This window comes from Ranitomeya imitator, chromosome 3 (assembly GCF_032444005.1).
Source record: "Ranitomeya imitator isolate aRanImi1 chromosome 3, aRanImi1.pri, whole genome shotgun sequence".
NCBI lineage: Eukaryota > Metazoa > Chordata > Amphibia > Anura > Dendrobatidae > Ranitomeya > Ranitomeya imitator.
The window spans coordinates 135088639-135102919 of record NC_091284.1 but is presented as its reverse complement, the minus strand read 5'-3'; the positions used below and the strand labels follow the sequence as shown (position 1 = coordinate 135102919).

The 14281-nt window shown below is 43.7% G+C and overlaps 1 protein-coding gene across 14 annotated transcripts in view; it reads left to right on the top strand.

Moving 5' to 3' along the window:
* The window catches only part of CNKSR2 (connector enhancer of kinase suppressor of Ras 2), a 550079-nt gene that overhangs the window by 79691 nt on the left and 456107 nt on the right, over window positions 1–14281 (top strand). For all 14 annotated transcript variants that reach the window (XM_069761485.1, XM_069761477.1, XM_069761484.1 and 11 more), the window contains exon 2: window positions 7233–7396. In XM_069761485.1, coding sequence (XP_069617586.1) covers window positions 7233–7396 — 164 coding nt within the window. The remainder of the gene's footprint in view (window positions 1–7232; window positions 7397–14281) is intronic.

The window sequence follows — 14281 nt, the reverse complement described above, 5'->3', positions numbered from 1 at the left end:
GTGGGACAATGCACTTGCCTCGCTCCCTATTGCCCACCCACTGCCTGACTCCTGTCGTTGACTGATGAGTCACTCTTATTTCATTGACCTGCTCTCCCTAGTAAGATCTTTTGCCAGTTCGCAGATTGATAGTCTGACTTTCAAAATGTCATCAGGACCTTAACCCCCCAACCTACTGTCTCCTTCCCCACCAACCTGCCAGGGCTGGACTGGCCATCGGGCACTTCTGGCAAATGCCAGAAGGGCCGGTGCCAGTAGTGGGTCGCTCGATCCCTGCACGCTCTGCCACTGGGCCGACTAACCCCCCGCCAGTGCCGACTCACCCCCCGCCAGTGCCGCCGCATTCAATTATACCGGCGTCTATGGCTGCACTCAATTGTACTAAAGCAAAGGAATGTGTGATAACATGAAATGTGAATAGCATAGTGACTTGTGAAATCTATGAAAAAACACATGAGATGCTTAGCAAAAAATTTGGACATAAAATGTGAGCCCACCCACCAACGTCAAGGTAATCTCATGGATCGGATGGGTCCCTAACCTGACTGCCTAGTGTGAACACTTACCTCTGGCTAATATCATGGTAAAGCCTTCTTTATAGATTAGTGTCACCACTCCAATGGTAAAATAAAAAAAATGCTGGAATGGTGCTTTAACACTAGGACTACTGGTATAGTCATTTTGACTACTTGCACTTCAGTAGTTCTATTCGGGGTCACGAGTTCAGTAGTCCTAGTGTTAAAGCATCCTATTTTTATGGATACATGGCAGTTCTTAACATAAGAATCTGTATTTCATTTTGTAAATTTTATTCACTGCTGGTGTATAAAAGTAGATGCCAAACATATGACAATACATATATAAAATCATTATTTATTTTGTTTACGATGAAAATCAAATGATTTTTTTTATACTGTCGGGTAAACTAAGCCTTCTAGATGATATGCTGCTACTGCTTCTGTACCCAAGATTTTTCCAGAGAGGGTTGCTGCTTGGGTCCTAACTGTAGATTAAAGAAAGTTATAAGTGTTGGCCCCGCCTGCCATGTTGACATCTTGGACAAATGGAGCTCGAGATAATACCTGGTGACTTGTGTATTTATATGCTTCACCAGTCCTTTTTTATTTTATGCCAACATTATCACCATTTCCCTTTAATTGTTTTGGTAGTCGGTATATTTTTCATCCACAGCAGATTGCTTATCTTGTCAGTATTTTATTGCAGATTGTTTTCTTATTGTCCTAGCCATGCTGTCCGATATGACATTGTAGAATACCTCACTTATCATTAAACAATTATTTTTATAAGCCAAGTAACTGAGGGTTTCTTATTGTTGCCATTCGCGAGATGATCTATGTAACAGTATATGAATGAAGAGCGTTGTTAATGTTTCATGAGCTTCATTTAGCCTGCAGGCTGCGGATAACTTCAATCATCTTTTAGAATGGAGCAGGCTCTGTTAGCGATATGATGTTATGTTAAACCTATTATTTAGTCCTTATTGGAAGTTTTCTCAGACTGACCACATTTTACGTTCAATTTAACTTTGAAGTCAGTAGAATAAAAAGAAAAAAATCAACAGGGCCCGCTCCATGTGTTAGTAGCTGCTTTAGTGACAGTCATGGAGTGTCTCTTATCGCCCACCCTTGGAATGACAAGCATAGCGCATATTTACCCAGATAATTTTCAGTCCTGATGTCATCTATGCCGCTCATAAAAATTAGCATGTTCACCTTCTTTTTTTTGTAAAATTCTCACTGAAAAACACTTGGATGTATGGGTGGACGGCAGACTAAACTTTAGTGGCCAGTGTCAGGCAGTTGCTGCTAAGGCAAATATAATAATGGGATGCCTTAAAAGAGGCATGGATGCTTATGCTGAGAACGTAATTTTGCCTCTATACAAGTCATTAATGCATTCACATTAAAGGGAACCTGTCACTCCCCCCCAGGCGTTTTTAACTAAAAGAGCGACCTTGTGCAGCACTAATGCTGCATTCTGTCAAGGTGCCTCTTTTAGTTGAGGTCCCTGCCAACGCTGAACTATTTGTATTTAGAATTTGCCTTTCCTACCTGTAGTTTGTCAGGGGGGCATGTATTTTCCCCCGTGACACAAACGCCTCCCAGCCATCACTCAGCCCCTCCGTGCGCCGCCTCCACTTCCTTCATTAACGTCCCCGGCGCCTGCGCTGTAAGTTCCCATCATGTGATGGGAGTCAAGGGGCAGCGCAAACTGCGCATGCCCGGAAAAAAAACTTACAGCACAGGCGTCAGGGACGTTAATGAAGGAAGTGGAGGCGGCGCCCGGCGCACGGAGGCCCTAAGTCAGGGGTGTCAAACTGCATTCCTCGAGGGCTGCAAACAGGTCATGTTTTCAGGATTTCCTTGTACTGCACAGGTGATAATTTAATCACCAACTCATTATTTGTGTAGGTGATTAAATTATCACCTGTGCAGTACAAGGAAATCCTGAAAACATGACCTGTTTGCAGCCCTCGAGGAATGCAGTTTGACACCCCTGCCCTAAGTCATGGCTGAGAGGCGTTTGTGTCAGGGGGGGAAAGATATGCCCCCCTGACAAACTACAGGTAGGAAAGACAAATTCTAAAAATTAATAGTAAAGCGTTGGCAGGGACCCCAACTAAAAGAGCCACCTTGACAGAATGCAGCATTAGTGCTGCACAAGGTGGCTCTTTTAGTTAAAAACGCCTGGGGGGGGGGGGGTGACAGGTTCCCTTTAAGAATATGGTGTACAATTTTTTGCTCCCATGTATAAGAAGTTGAACTAGAACGGGTACAGAGAAGAGGAACAAATTTATTAAAGGAAAGAGTGGACTGCAATATCAAGACAGGTTATGAAACTTGGGGTTATTCAGTTATGAAAAATGAAGGCTTTTTAGCGATCTTATTCAATCTCTATTCTGTCCCTTCATATGTTTGTACATTGTAATAAGGTTATTTTTACACCTACAATGACGACAATCACAGAAGGTGAGACTTTGGATCTTTCTGCCACATGATGTTGTAATGGTTTATTCACTACTAAAGTACAAGGAGGCCTGGATGCCTTTCTTGAGAAATGTAATATTACAGGTTATGGGCACTAAAGTTTTTGGTGGGAAGTTGATCCAAGGAACCTGTCTGATTGCCACATGTGAAGTCGGGAAGGAATTTTTACCCTATATGGGGCAATTAGCATCTACCATATGGGATTTTTGCTTTCCTCTGGATCTACATGTTGTGCTATAGGTGGACCAAGCTTTTATGCATGTCTAAAAAGACAGACACCATCAGATCAAAGGCAACACAGCATCCACAGTGACTCTATCTGCCTCATTATAGGGAACCTTCCACCCGGGTTCCATCTGAATCGCGTATTTCAGATATTTACATGTAAACCCCTGTGTAAGCGCTCAGCACAGAGTGCAGGATAAATGTGGTCCGAGCCTTAGGCTATGTGCCCATGTTGCGTTTTTTAAGCGTTTTTGCTGTGATTTTTCATGGTGGAAACGCTTAAACACTTACAAGCAGCATCCCATTCATTTGTAATGCATTCTGCAATTCTTGTGCCCATGATGGGTTTTTTTTTCCGCGGCGGAAACGCATCGCGGAAAAAAAGCAGCATGTTCATTATTTTTGCGTAATCGCAGCAATTCCGCACCCATAGACATGCATTAGAAATCCGCTTGTAAAACGCATGGAAAACTCGGTAAATACGTCGTAAAAACACGTCTAAATCCCCATGCGTTTTTACTGCCAAGGGTATGCAGAATTGAAGCAGAAAATTCTGCTTCTATTCTGCAACGTGGGCACATAGCTTTACTGCAATTTTTTTTTTTTTGAGGCAAAATGAACAAATCAACAGCATGTGAAGAATTTATTTTATTTTATTTGCGCCGTTTTTCATGCAGTGATTAGACAACTTTATGCTTTGAGTCAGTGTGATTACAGCAATACCAGATTTATATATTTTTTCTGTTTGGGTGCTGTCAGACAAAAAAGAAAGTTGTTTTTTTTTTGACAGCTGATATATACAGCTGACATGTGCCTGCAACAGCCACAGGTGGAATTGCGATCCACCCGCGGCTGTTAACTAGTTAAATGCCGCTGTCAATTTCTGTCATCGGCATTTAAACTGCGCTTCCGGCAAGCACACCGGAAATATCGCCCATTGGTGACCCCATCACATGATCGCGGGTCATCGATGGGTTGGCATGACAACCAGAGGTCTCCAACAGAGCTCTGTGGTTGTCATAGCAAGTAAGCATTTCTGCTATATCCAGGCTATCTGTTCATCACCTGTATGTAGCAGAGCCGATCAGATTATGGCAGCTTCTACAGACTAGAAGCATGCAAAAAGTAAAAAAAAAAAGTTTAAAAATATTTAAAAAAATTTTAAAAATAAAAGTTCAAATCACCCCCATTCAACATAAAACAATAAAAAAAAAACTACTACACATATTTGGTGTCACCGCGTTCTATCAATATAAAAAATTATTAACCCGATAATTAAATGACGTAACAAAAAAAAAGTCAAAACGCCAGAATTATCTTTTTTTGGTCGCAGCAACATTGCCTTAAAATGCAATAACTGGCGACCAAAGATCATATCTGCACCCAAATGGTATCAATAAAAATGTCAGCTTGGCACACAAAAAAATAAGCCCTCATCCAAAACGAGATAATGAAAAATGAAGACGCTACGGGTATCGGAAAATGGCACAATTTTTTTTTTTATTTATTTATTTTTTTTAATTTGGATTTTTTTTCACCATTTAAATGTAAAAATACCTATATATTTGGTGTCTATGAACTTGTAATGACCTGGAGAATCACAACGGCAGATCAGTTTTAGCATATAGTGAACATAGTAAAAAAAAAAAAAAAAAACTGTGGGATTGCACTTTTCTACAATTTCACCACACTTGGAATTTGTTTCCATTTTACAGTGCACAATATATTAAAATCGATGTTATTCAAATGTACAACTAGTCCCACAAAAATAAAGCCCTCACATGGTCATTTTGACCCACCCAAAAAGTTATGGCTCTGGGAAGAAGAGAAGGAAAATGCAAAAACGGAATATGGCCTGTGGGTTAAGGGGTTAAATGCTCGTACACAGTATATATTGTAGTTAAACCTTCTGCTGTTGCTCTGTGTTGATTTACACAGCAAATGTTGTAGGAGTAAAACATTTTTGTTGTGAGATTTGGATGACTCGCCAGTACCAAGGTTTTTAAACCATTTCTAATATCTCCTAGTGTATTGGTAAATGTCTGAAATCTGCGTCATCCTGAACAATCAATATGTAACAATGACTACAAGGAAATCCCAATAAGTGAATGAATGTTACAAAGTCTTCAAGAAGTTTTACATTTTTTTTGTACTGAAAGATCATTTTAATCCAACATCAATGGATTAGTTCTGGATAGTTGGGTATATAGCCTCAAATATAATATTTTAAAGGTTGAAAATTAAAAAATAAATTTCAGGAAAAATATCAGGTATTCTGAAGATGCACTGAATAATATGCAAGAATCTGTGCATAAATACCTCTGTCAGTACACAGTCAATGTGTCTGGTCCATGGGTGGTTATAGATAGGGACCCTGTGCAAGAATAGTACATGGCACTCTTGTTATCCATTATTTTATCATTGATCTACCTTATGTCTTTTTTATAACCGTTCACCTCTAATTGTTGGCTCTGATAGTTTTTACCTTTTGACCCTTATCTTCAGAGAAATAGACCATTAAAGGCTGCTAGGAAGCTGAGAAAAGCCCCCTACCTATTGGGTTCATGTGCAGGTTGAACTCATGGTATCTATGCCGCTGATCTTGGCAAACTTTTTTACAAACACAACACAAGTTCAGTCATCGCAGACTAAGGATTTATCCAAATCCAATAATGTTCCCAAAGAATTCTTACATCTTTATAGGACTGAGCATTAAAACACGATTATGTTGCACTAGTTGAAGCAATCTGCAGCAGATGAATTACAATTAGTTTTAAATTACTATTTCTTTAGCATTCGATCCAGTGAAGATCTCGGAGTTCTTTGGACACTTTACCAGACTTCAGATAAGTCCTTGGTCTGGACCTGTTGAAGTTTTATCACGTTGATTCACAGAATTAAAAGACGATGGTGTTGGAAAAATTGAGTCAGTTTTTTGTTTATTTTGCTTGTCGTGGTCAGACATTGAACAATGTTATTCCATTTCAGCTACTTTTATTGTTTCGAAGACCGCTGTCACCGTTCTAATTAGTGATGAGCAAGCGTGCCCTGATATAGGGTTTTCCGAGTATCTTGGGCGTGCTCGAGTAATATGTTCGCGTTCTCGCGGCCGCGTGATTTGCAGCTGTTTGACAGCCCCAACATGTGAGGGGATTGCCTAAAAAACATTCAACCCCCACATATGTTGCGGCTTTCTAACAGCCATAAATAATGCAACCGCGGGGACTTGAACATATTAGTGGATAACACCCGAGCATGCTCGGATAAAGCTATATCAGAGCACGCTCGCTCATCACTGGTTCTAATCTATCGATTGTGATGAAGTGCTTATTGCTAAATAATGCATAAAGGAGGCAGTTATATGCACAGAGATGAATTGATACTCATGTGCCCCAATACAAAAATCAATAACCAGAGGCGGATTGAGGGTAATCGGGACCCCGGGCAATTTAGAGTAAGTGGGCCCCCCATCATCCGATGCATCATGTCACATGACATTTCAGGGAGGTCTATGATAGGTCACCTAATAAACATACAGATGGTCTGGTGCACATCTGCAGATGTAAAGAGACAGACAGATTTGTTTTCCTTAGGTACAGCGCTACACATAACAATAGAGGATAATATGTAATAAGGGACAGCAATACACATAACAAGATAAAGCCCTATATGCTAAGGGACGGGGCTTTACATAATAAGGGTAGGTGCACATGACAGTTTTCGCTTTATCTAAGAATAACAGTACGATTATTCTGATCAGGCTTTAATCAGAGAGCATTTCCAAAGAAGATTTATATACCTGGTTGAAATCATGTACTCTGGCTCTGATTCATGATGTCCATAGTTTGGGAAGCATGAATCAGGTAACTGGTTCCCTTTTAAGATTTTTCTTTGTATATTTTTGATTGTACATTTTTTGTTAATTTTGTTTTAAAATAAAGTCACTAGAATTGTGTTGTTAAATCAAACACTTCACTGCATCAATTATTTCTTCATCAGGTCTCGATGACTGTCTACAACAATACATCAAAAACTTTGAGAGGGAGAAAATTGCTGGGGACCAGTTACTCCGTATTACTCATCAAGAACTGGAAGAACTGGGAGTCACAAGGATTGGACACCAGGAACTTATCTTGGAAGCAGTAGACTTGTTGTGTGCATTAGTAAGTAAAATATTACAGGTTTATATAAACATATTGCAGAATTACTGGTTAAAGGAGTTTTAAGTCATTAAAATGGATGTCTTGAGGTTAATTTTAAGTGATTTGCCATGGCTTTCTCATAAAACTAAAAGCTCAGTTCATCAAGCGATCTTTGCCAGTTTACTGGTGAAAACACATTGAAATGTCACAAAATGTTTGCAGTACTCAGCTTGAAAGAAATGTGCTGCTTTTGGCCTTTTTTTTCGCCAGTACCAGCCAGCTCTGCCAAGGAGAAAGCGACCATAAATTTACCCCACCCTAGTGCCATAAATTACACCTGAAATGTACTTCAGTCCCAGACTGGAGTAACATTTCTGATGGAGTCACATGCCAGTGGTAATGACATGTGCCTCTTAATGGTACTCTGTCACCCCAAAAATCGTATCTGAGCTAAGCCCACCGGCATCAGGGGATTATCTCCAGCATTCTGTAATGCTCTAGATAAGCCCCCGATGTAACCTGAAAGATTAGATATAAAGGTTATATTATACTTTAGACTCACCCAGGGGCAGTCCCACTGCGGTCCAGTCAAAGGGCGTCGCGATCCGGGTCCGGCACCTCCTATCTTCATTCGATGACATCCTCTTCTTGTCGTCTTGCAGCGGCTCCAGCACAGGCGTACTTTGTCTGCTCTGTTGAGGGCAGAGAAAAGTACTGCAGTGCGCAGACGCCTGTAAAGGTCAGAGAGCCCCGGCACCTGCCCACTGCAGTACTTTGCTCTGCCCTCAACAGGACAGACAAAGTATGCCTGCGCCAGAGCCGCTGCAAGAAAACAAGAAGAGGATGTCATCAAATGAAGATAGGAGGCGCTGGACCCAGATCGCGATGCCCATCGAACCGGACCGCATCGGGACCGCCCCTGGGTGGGTATAATCTAACCTTTATTTCTCATCTTTCAGGTTACATTGGGGGCTTATCTACAGCATTACAGAATGCTGTAGATAAGCCCCTGATGCCGGTGGGCTTAGCTCAGATATGATTTTTGGGGTGACAGAGTCCCTTTAAGGAATTAGGTGCATCTTACTCCAGCGGTTCTTTAGTTAAGACCGATGGGCAAAACGTCAGTCTTAATGAGTGCCATTGATATAACATGCAGTTTGGTAACTGCCATAATAAAAGCTGGCATTATTTTGTAACTTGACTACTGGTGTACCAAGTGGGTTTTCATGCTAGGTCTATAAGGAAATACTTTCAACCTTGTCCAAAGCCTCGTGAGTATGATCAGTTACTGCTGTTTTATGAAGCAAAATCTGCCACGTTTTTTTACACAGACCTCCATGTAGCTTAAGAAAGGCCTGTGTGCTGAACTGCCTTTGTGCTCCACCAAAAATCACTCCTTGATCATACTCGGGTTGCCTTAGGCTACGTTCACATTTGCGGCTTTGGACGCAGCGGCGTCGCCGCAAAACAACGCACGCGTCATGTTTACCTATCTTTAACATTGGGGACGCATGTGCGTTCGTTTTCATGCGTTTCGGTGCGTTTTGCGACGCATGCGTCCTTTCGACGCACCTGGCAGTGCGTTGCAAATGTTGCATTTTTTTCTGCGTCCAAAATTTAAAAAAAACGCTTGCGTCGCACTTGCATTGTATTTGCGTCGTCGAAACTTCAAATCCTCCATTGAAGTGTATTGGCAACGCAGAAGACGTAAGTACTTGCGTCGTTGTGCATTGTAGGACGCATGCGTTCTTTACTTTAAAAATAGAGAAACTGAAAAGACCCTATATATTAAAAAAGGGTTGAACGCATGCGTCAAAAATGCATGCGTTTTACTTGCGTCTTTCGTGCGTCGTGCGTTGCGTCCACGACGCTGCGTCCAAAGCTGCAAATGTGAACGTAGCCTTAGACTTGTTTACTACTTGAATTGTAGTGTAATTTTTAGTACAGTAACCAAAATGTAGAAACGTAGAGACAAATCCTAGCTCTACAGAAAGAGCTGCAAATAAATATTCTTGCAATGTATGTAGCTGGTAGAGTTGAGCGACCTTGACCTTTTTAGAGTCGAGCCGGGTTTTGCGAAACCCGACTATGTCCAAAGTCGGGTCGAGTGAAATCGGCCGATTATGACGTAAAGTCGGGATCGACCGAAACACGAAACCCAATGCAAGTCAATGGGGCAGCATAGTCGGCAGTGAGTGGGGGCCAGGAAAACACCTAGAGTGGCCATTTTAATGTCAAAACCATCCATTCTTCTTAATGAAGCTTGTCAAGCGTAATTTACCTTATAATAATTGGAAGGCATTTGAAATTGGGGGTCATTTGGCTAAAGTTGTGGGGGGTAGGGCTGGTTCAAGTAATTAGTGGGCCCAGGAAATCTGGACCACGTCACGGCAGTGGAGCAGGGAGAGGTAAGTATTTCAACTTTGCAAGTGCTGTGAACCTGAGCAAGCAGGGGGGGCCCACTCGTTGGCATTGGCACTGGCACAGGGCCCCTCAAAGTACAGCGGTGTGTTTGCACGGCGGGGGCGCCTCCCACCGGCAGCAACACTTTTGCGTACTATGAGAGGCCCTGTGCCAGTGACGTCGCCAACTAGTATTCCTCCCCCCACCTGATGAAGGAACCTGCACTTTCATCTGCACCTTCCTCTTTGTCCCCGTGTAAGGTGGTATGGTATGCGGGAAGAGCAACCTGACTTTCAGCAGGGTCACAATGTTGTTGTGTAGCGTGCACGGGGAATGTTGCGTTATGGGTCAATGTACCAGCAGACTCATCTATCACTGGCTGGGCAATGGGCACGATGAAGTGGAAACACAGATATAGGCCCAAAGAAGAAAGTGGGCTAAATGCAGTTCAAAATTGGTAACACAGGAATAACCAGGGGGCATTGCAGTGGAGGACAACTGGAATGAGAGGCTGACACAGAGAGTAGGGCCAAATCAGTAAGTAGTCGAAATGCAGTTCAAAATTGGCAACCGTAGTAAACAGGCGGCACAGCTTTGTTCAGTGGAGGAGAACAGCAAGGAGTGGCAGACACCGATAGTAGGCCCCAAACCAACTAGTACGCCAAATGCAGTTGTTCCATTTAACCACAATTTAATGAGAGCCTGAAGATAGAAGCTCAGGAAAGGCAACCTGGGGAACACCTTGGAGTGTAACACACCATCTCTCTCCACCCCATACCCATTTTGTATGGCCTAATGCAGTGTACTTTTCTACAACTACTAAACGAGAGTCGGAAGACCGAAGCAATGGCAAGGAAACCTGGGGAACACCTTAGAGTGTAACACACCCTCTCTCTACACCCCATACCCAATTTGAAGGCCTAATGCAGTGTAGTTTCCAAGAACTACTAAACGAGAGCCGGAAGATCGAAGCTCAGGAAAGGCAACCTGGGGAACACCTTGGAGTGTAACACACCCTCTCGCTACACCCCATACCCAATTTGAAGGCCTAATGCAGCGTAGTTTCCAACAACTACTAAACGAGAGCCGGAAGATCGAAGCTCAGGAAAGGCAACCTGGGGAACACCTTGGAGTGTAACACACCCTCTCGCTACACCCCATACCCAATTTGAAGGCCTAATGCAGCGTAGTTTCCAACAACTACTAAACGAGAGCCGGAAGATCGAAGCTCAGGAAAGGCAACCTGGGGAACACCTTGGAGTGTAACAAACCCTCTCTCTACACCCCATACCCAATTTGTAGGCCTAATGCAGCGTAGTTTCCGACAACTACTAAACGAGAGCATGAAGATCGAAGCTCAGGAAAGGCAACCTGGGGAACACCTTGGAGTGTAACACACCCTCTCTCTACACCCCATACCCAATTTGTAGGCCTAATGCAGCGTAGTTTCCGACAACTACTAAACGAGAGCCGGAATATCGAAGCTCAGGAAAGGCAACCTGGGGAACACCTTGGAGTGTAACACACCCTCTCTCTACGCCCCATACCCAATTTGTAGGCCTAATGCAGCGTAGTTTCCGACAACTACTAAACGAGAGCCGGAATATCGAAGCTCAGGAAAGGCAACCTGGGGAACACCTTGGAGTGTAACACACCCTCTCTCTACACCCCATACCCAATTTGAAGGCCTAATGCAGTGTAGTTTCCAAGAACTACTAAACGAGAGCCGGAAGATCGAAGCTCAGGAAAGGCAACCTGGGGAACACCTTGGAGTGTAACACACCCTCTCGCTACACCCCATACCCAATTTGAAGGCCTAATGCAGCGTAGTTTCCAACAACTACTAAACGAGAGCCGGAAGATCGAAGCTCAGGAAAGGCAACCTGGGGAACACCTTGGAGTGGAACACACCATCTCTCTACACCCCATACCCAATTTGAAGGCCTAATGCAGAGTAGTTTCCAAGAACTACTAAACGAGAGCCGGAAGATCGAAGCTCAGGAAAGGCAACCTGGGGAACACCTTGGAGTGTAACACAACGTCTCTCTACACGACGGAAGGGCTGATTCTTAGGAAGGAAGGCTGTTGGAAATAAGCATTGCGCGTCCGAGGGTGATTATATTCTTATTAGGTATATACTCACCCTCGGACGCGCCCTGCTTCTTTATTTGGAATGAATGTTTATTTGCAATGTGGTGTTGACTTTCTCTATTATTTTGGTAATTAATGATTTTATTATTTTCATTATTTTGCATCTTCTCGGCAATAATATAAAGAAGACGCGACAGGACAACACTCGGTGGATGCCATATGTGTGTTTTCAATTTAAAAAAACTTTCAGTTAACTACTTGCAGGAGAAAGTAATTGTAGCTGGTGGCCATTTTTAGTACTGTACCAGATTAGAGTTGTGTGTTTGTTTTTAATGTTAAAATGTCTGCATTTGATATCTCACCAGTATTTTCTTTTTTATAAGCAAAATACTTATTTTTATATTTTCTGATGTTGGTTCCAGGGGTACACGGCCAGCAGTGCCCTGGTCAGTGTAGTAGTAGTTGAAAGAATGGACCGCAGACAGGCATCGAAGGCCTAAAATAATAACACATGGCTGTAGGCAATTTTAAATTGGTTCCAGGGGTACACGGACAGCAGTGGTGTGGTCAGTGGAGGCCTAGTGGAAGGAGTGACCGCAGACAGGCATCGAAGGCCTAAAATAATAACACATGGCTGTAGGCAATTTTAAATTGGTTCCAGGGGTACACGGGCAGCAGTGACCTGGTCAGTGTAGTAGTAGTTGAAAGAATGGACCGCAGACAGGCATCGAAGGCCTAAAATAAAAAAATTGGGCTGGCTGTAGGCAATTTTAAATTGGTTCCAGGGGTACACGGGCAGCAGTGGTGTGGTCAGTGGAGGCCTAGTGGAAGGAGTGACCGCAGACAGGCATCGAAGGCCTAAAATAATAACACATGGCTGTAGGCAATTTTAAATTGGTTCCAGGGGTACACGGGCAGCAGTGGTGTGGTCAGTGGAGGCCTAGTGGAAGGAGTGACCGCAGACAGGCATCGAAGGCCTAAAATAATAACACATGGCTGTAGGCAATTTTAAATTGGTTCCAGGGGTACACGGACAGCAGTGACCTGGTCAGTGTAGTAGTAGTTGAAAGAATGGACCGCAGACAGGCATCGAAGGCCTAAAATAAAAAAATTGGGCTGGCTGTAGGCAATTTTAAATTGGTTCCAGGGGTACACGGACAGCAGTGGTGTGGTCAGTGGAGGCCTAGTGGAAGGAGTGACCGCAGACAGGCATCGAAGGCCTAAAATAATAACACATGGCTGTAGGCAATTTTAAATTGGTTCCAGGGGTACACGGACAGCAGTGGTGTGGTCAGTGGAGGCCTAGTGGAAGGAGTGACCGCAGACAGGCATCGAAGGCCTAAAATAATAACACATGGCTGTAGGCAATTTTAAATTGGTTCCAGGGGTACACGGACAGCAGTGACCTGGTCAGTGTAGTAGTAGTTGAAAGAATGGACCGCAGACAGGCATCAAAGGCCTAAAATAAAAAAATTGGGCTGGCTGTAGGCAATTTTAAATTGGTTCCAGGGGTACACGGGCAGCAGTGGTCTGGTCAGTGGAAGTCTAGTGGAAGGAGTGACCGCAGACAGGCTTCCAAGGCCTAACATAACAAACTTGGGCTGGCTGTAGGCACTTTTAAATTGGTTCCAGGGGTACACGGGCAGCAGTGGTCTGGTCAGTGGAAGTCTAGTGGAAGGAGTGACCGCAGACAGGCTTCCAAGGCCTAACATAACAAACTTGGGCTGGCTGTAGGCACTTTTAAATTGGTTCCAGGGGTACACGGGCAGCAGTGGTCTGGTCAGTGGAAGTCTAGTGGAAGGAGTGACCGCAGACAGGCTTCGAAGGCCTAACATAACAAAATTGGGCTGGCTGTAGGCACTTTAAATTGGTTCCAGGGGTACATGGGCAGCAGTGTATGGTCAGTGGAAGTCTAGTGGAAGGAGTGACGGCAGACAGTCTTCGAAGGCCTAACATAACAAAATTGGGCTGACTGTAGGCACTTTTAAATTGGTTCCAGGGTAACACGGCCAGCAGTGGCCTGGTCAGTGTAGTAGTTGTAGAAAGAAGGGACCGCAGACAGGCTTCGAAGGCCTAACATAACAAAAATGTCAAAACAATGGTATTGTCAGTGCCAGGCATTGAAGGATGTCAGCGGCTAGACTACACATTGGTGAAGCTGTGAGAGATAATTTTGCTAGTGGTAGAGCACTGTTTGAGCTGGGGGGGGGAACTGTCTTGTGGCCGGCGGTACAGGCACAGGGCCCCTCATATTACAACGGTGTGTCTGACGTTGGGTGCGCACCACCACCGCCAGAGACACTTTATTGTACTATGAGGGACCCAGTGGCAGTGCCGTCGACGAAAAGCGGCCACACCCACCTCTTCAGACAAACAGCACTCTCAAGGGTCCAAGCGCAAAGTGGCGATAGC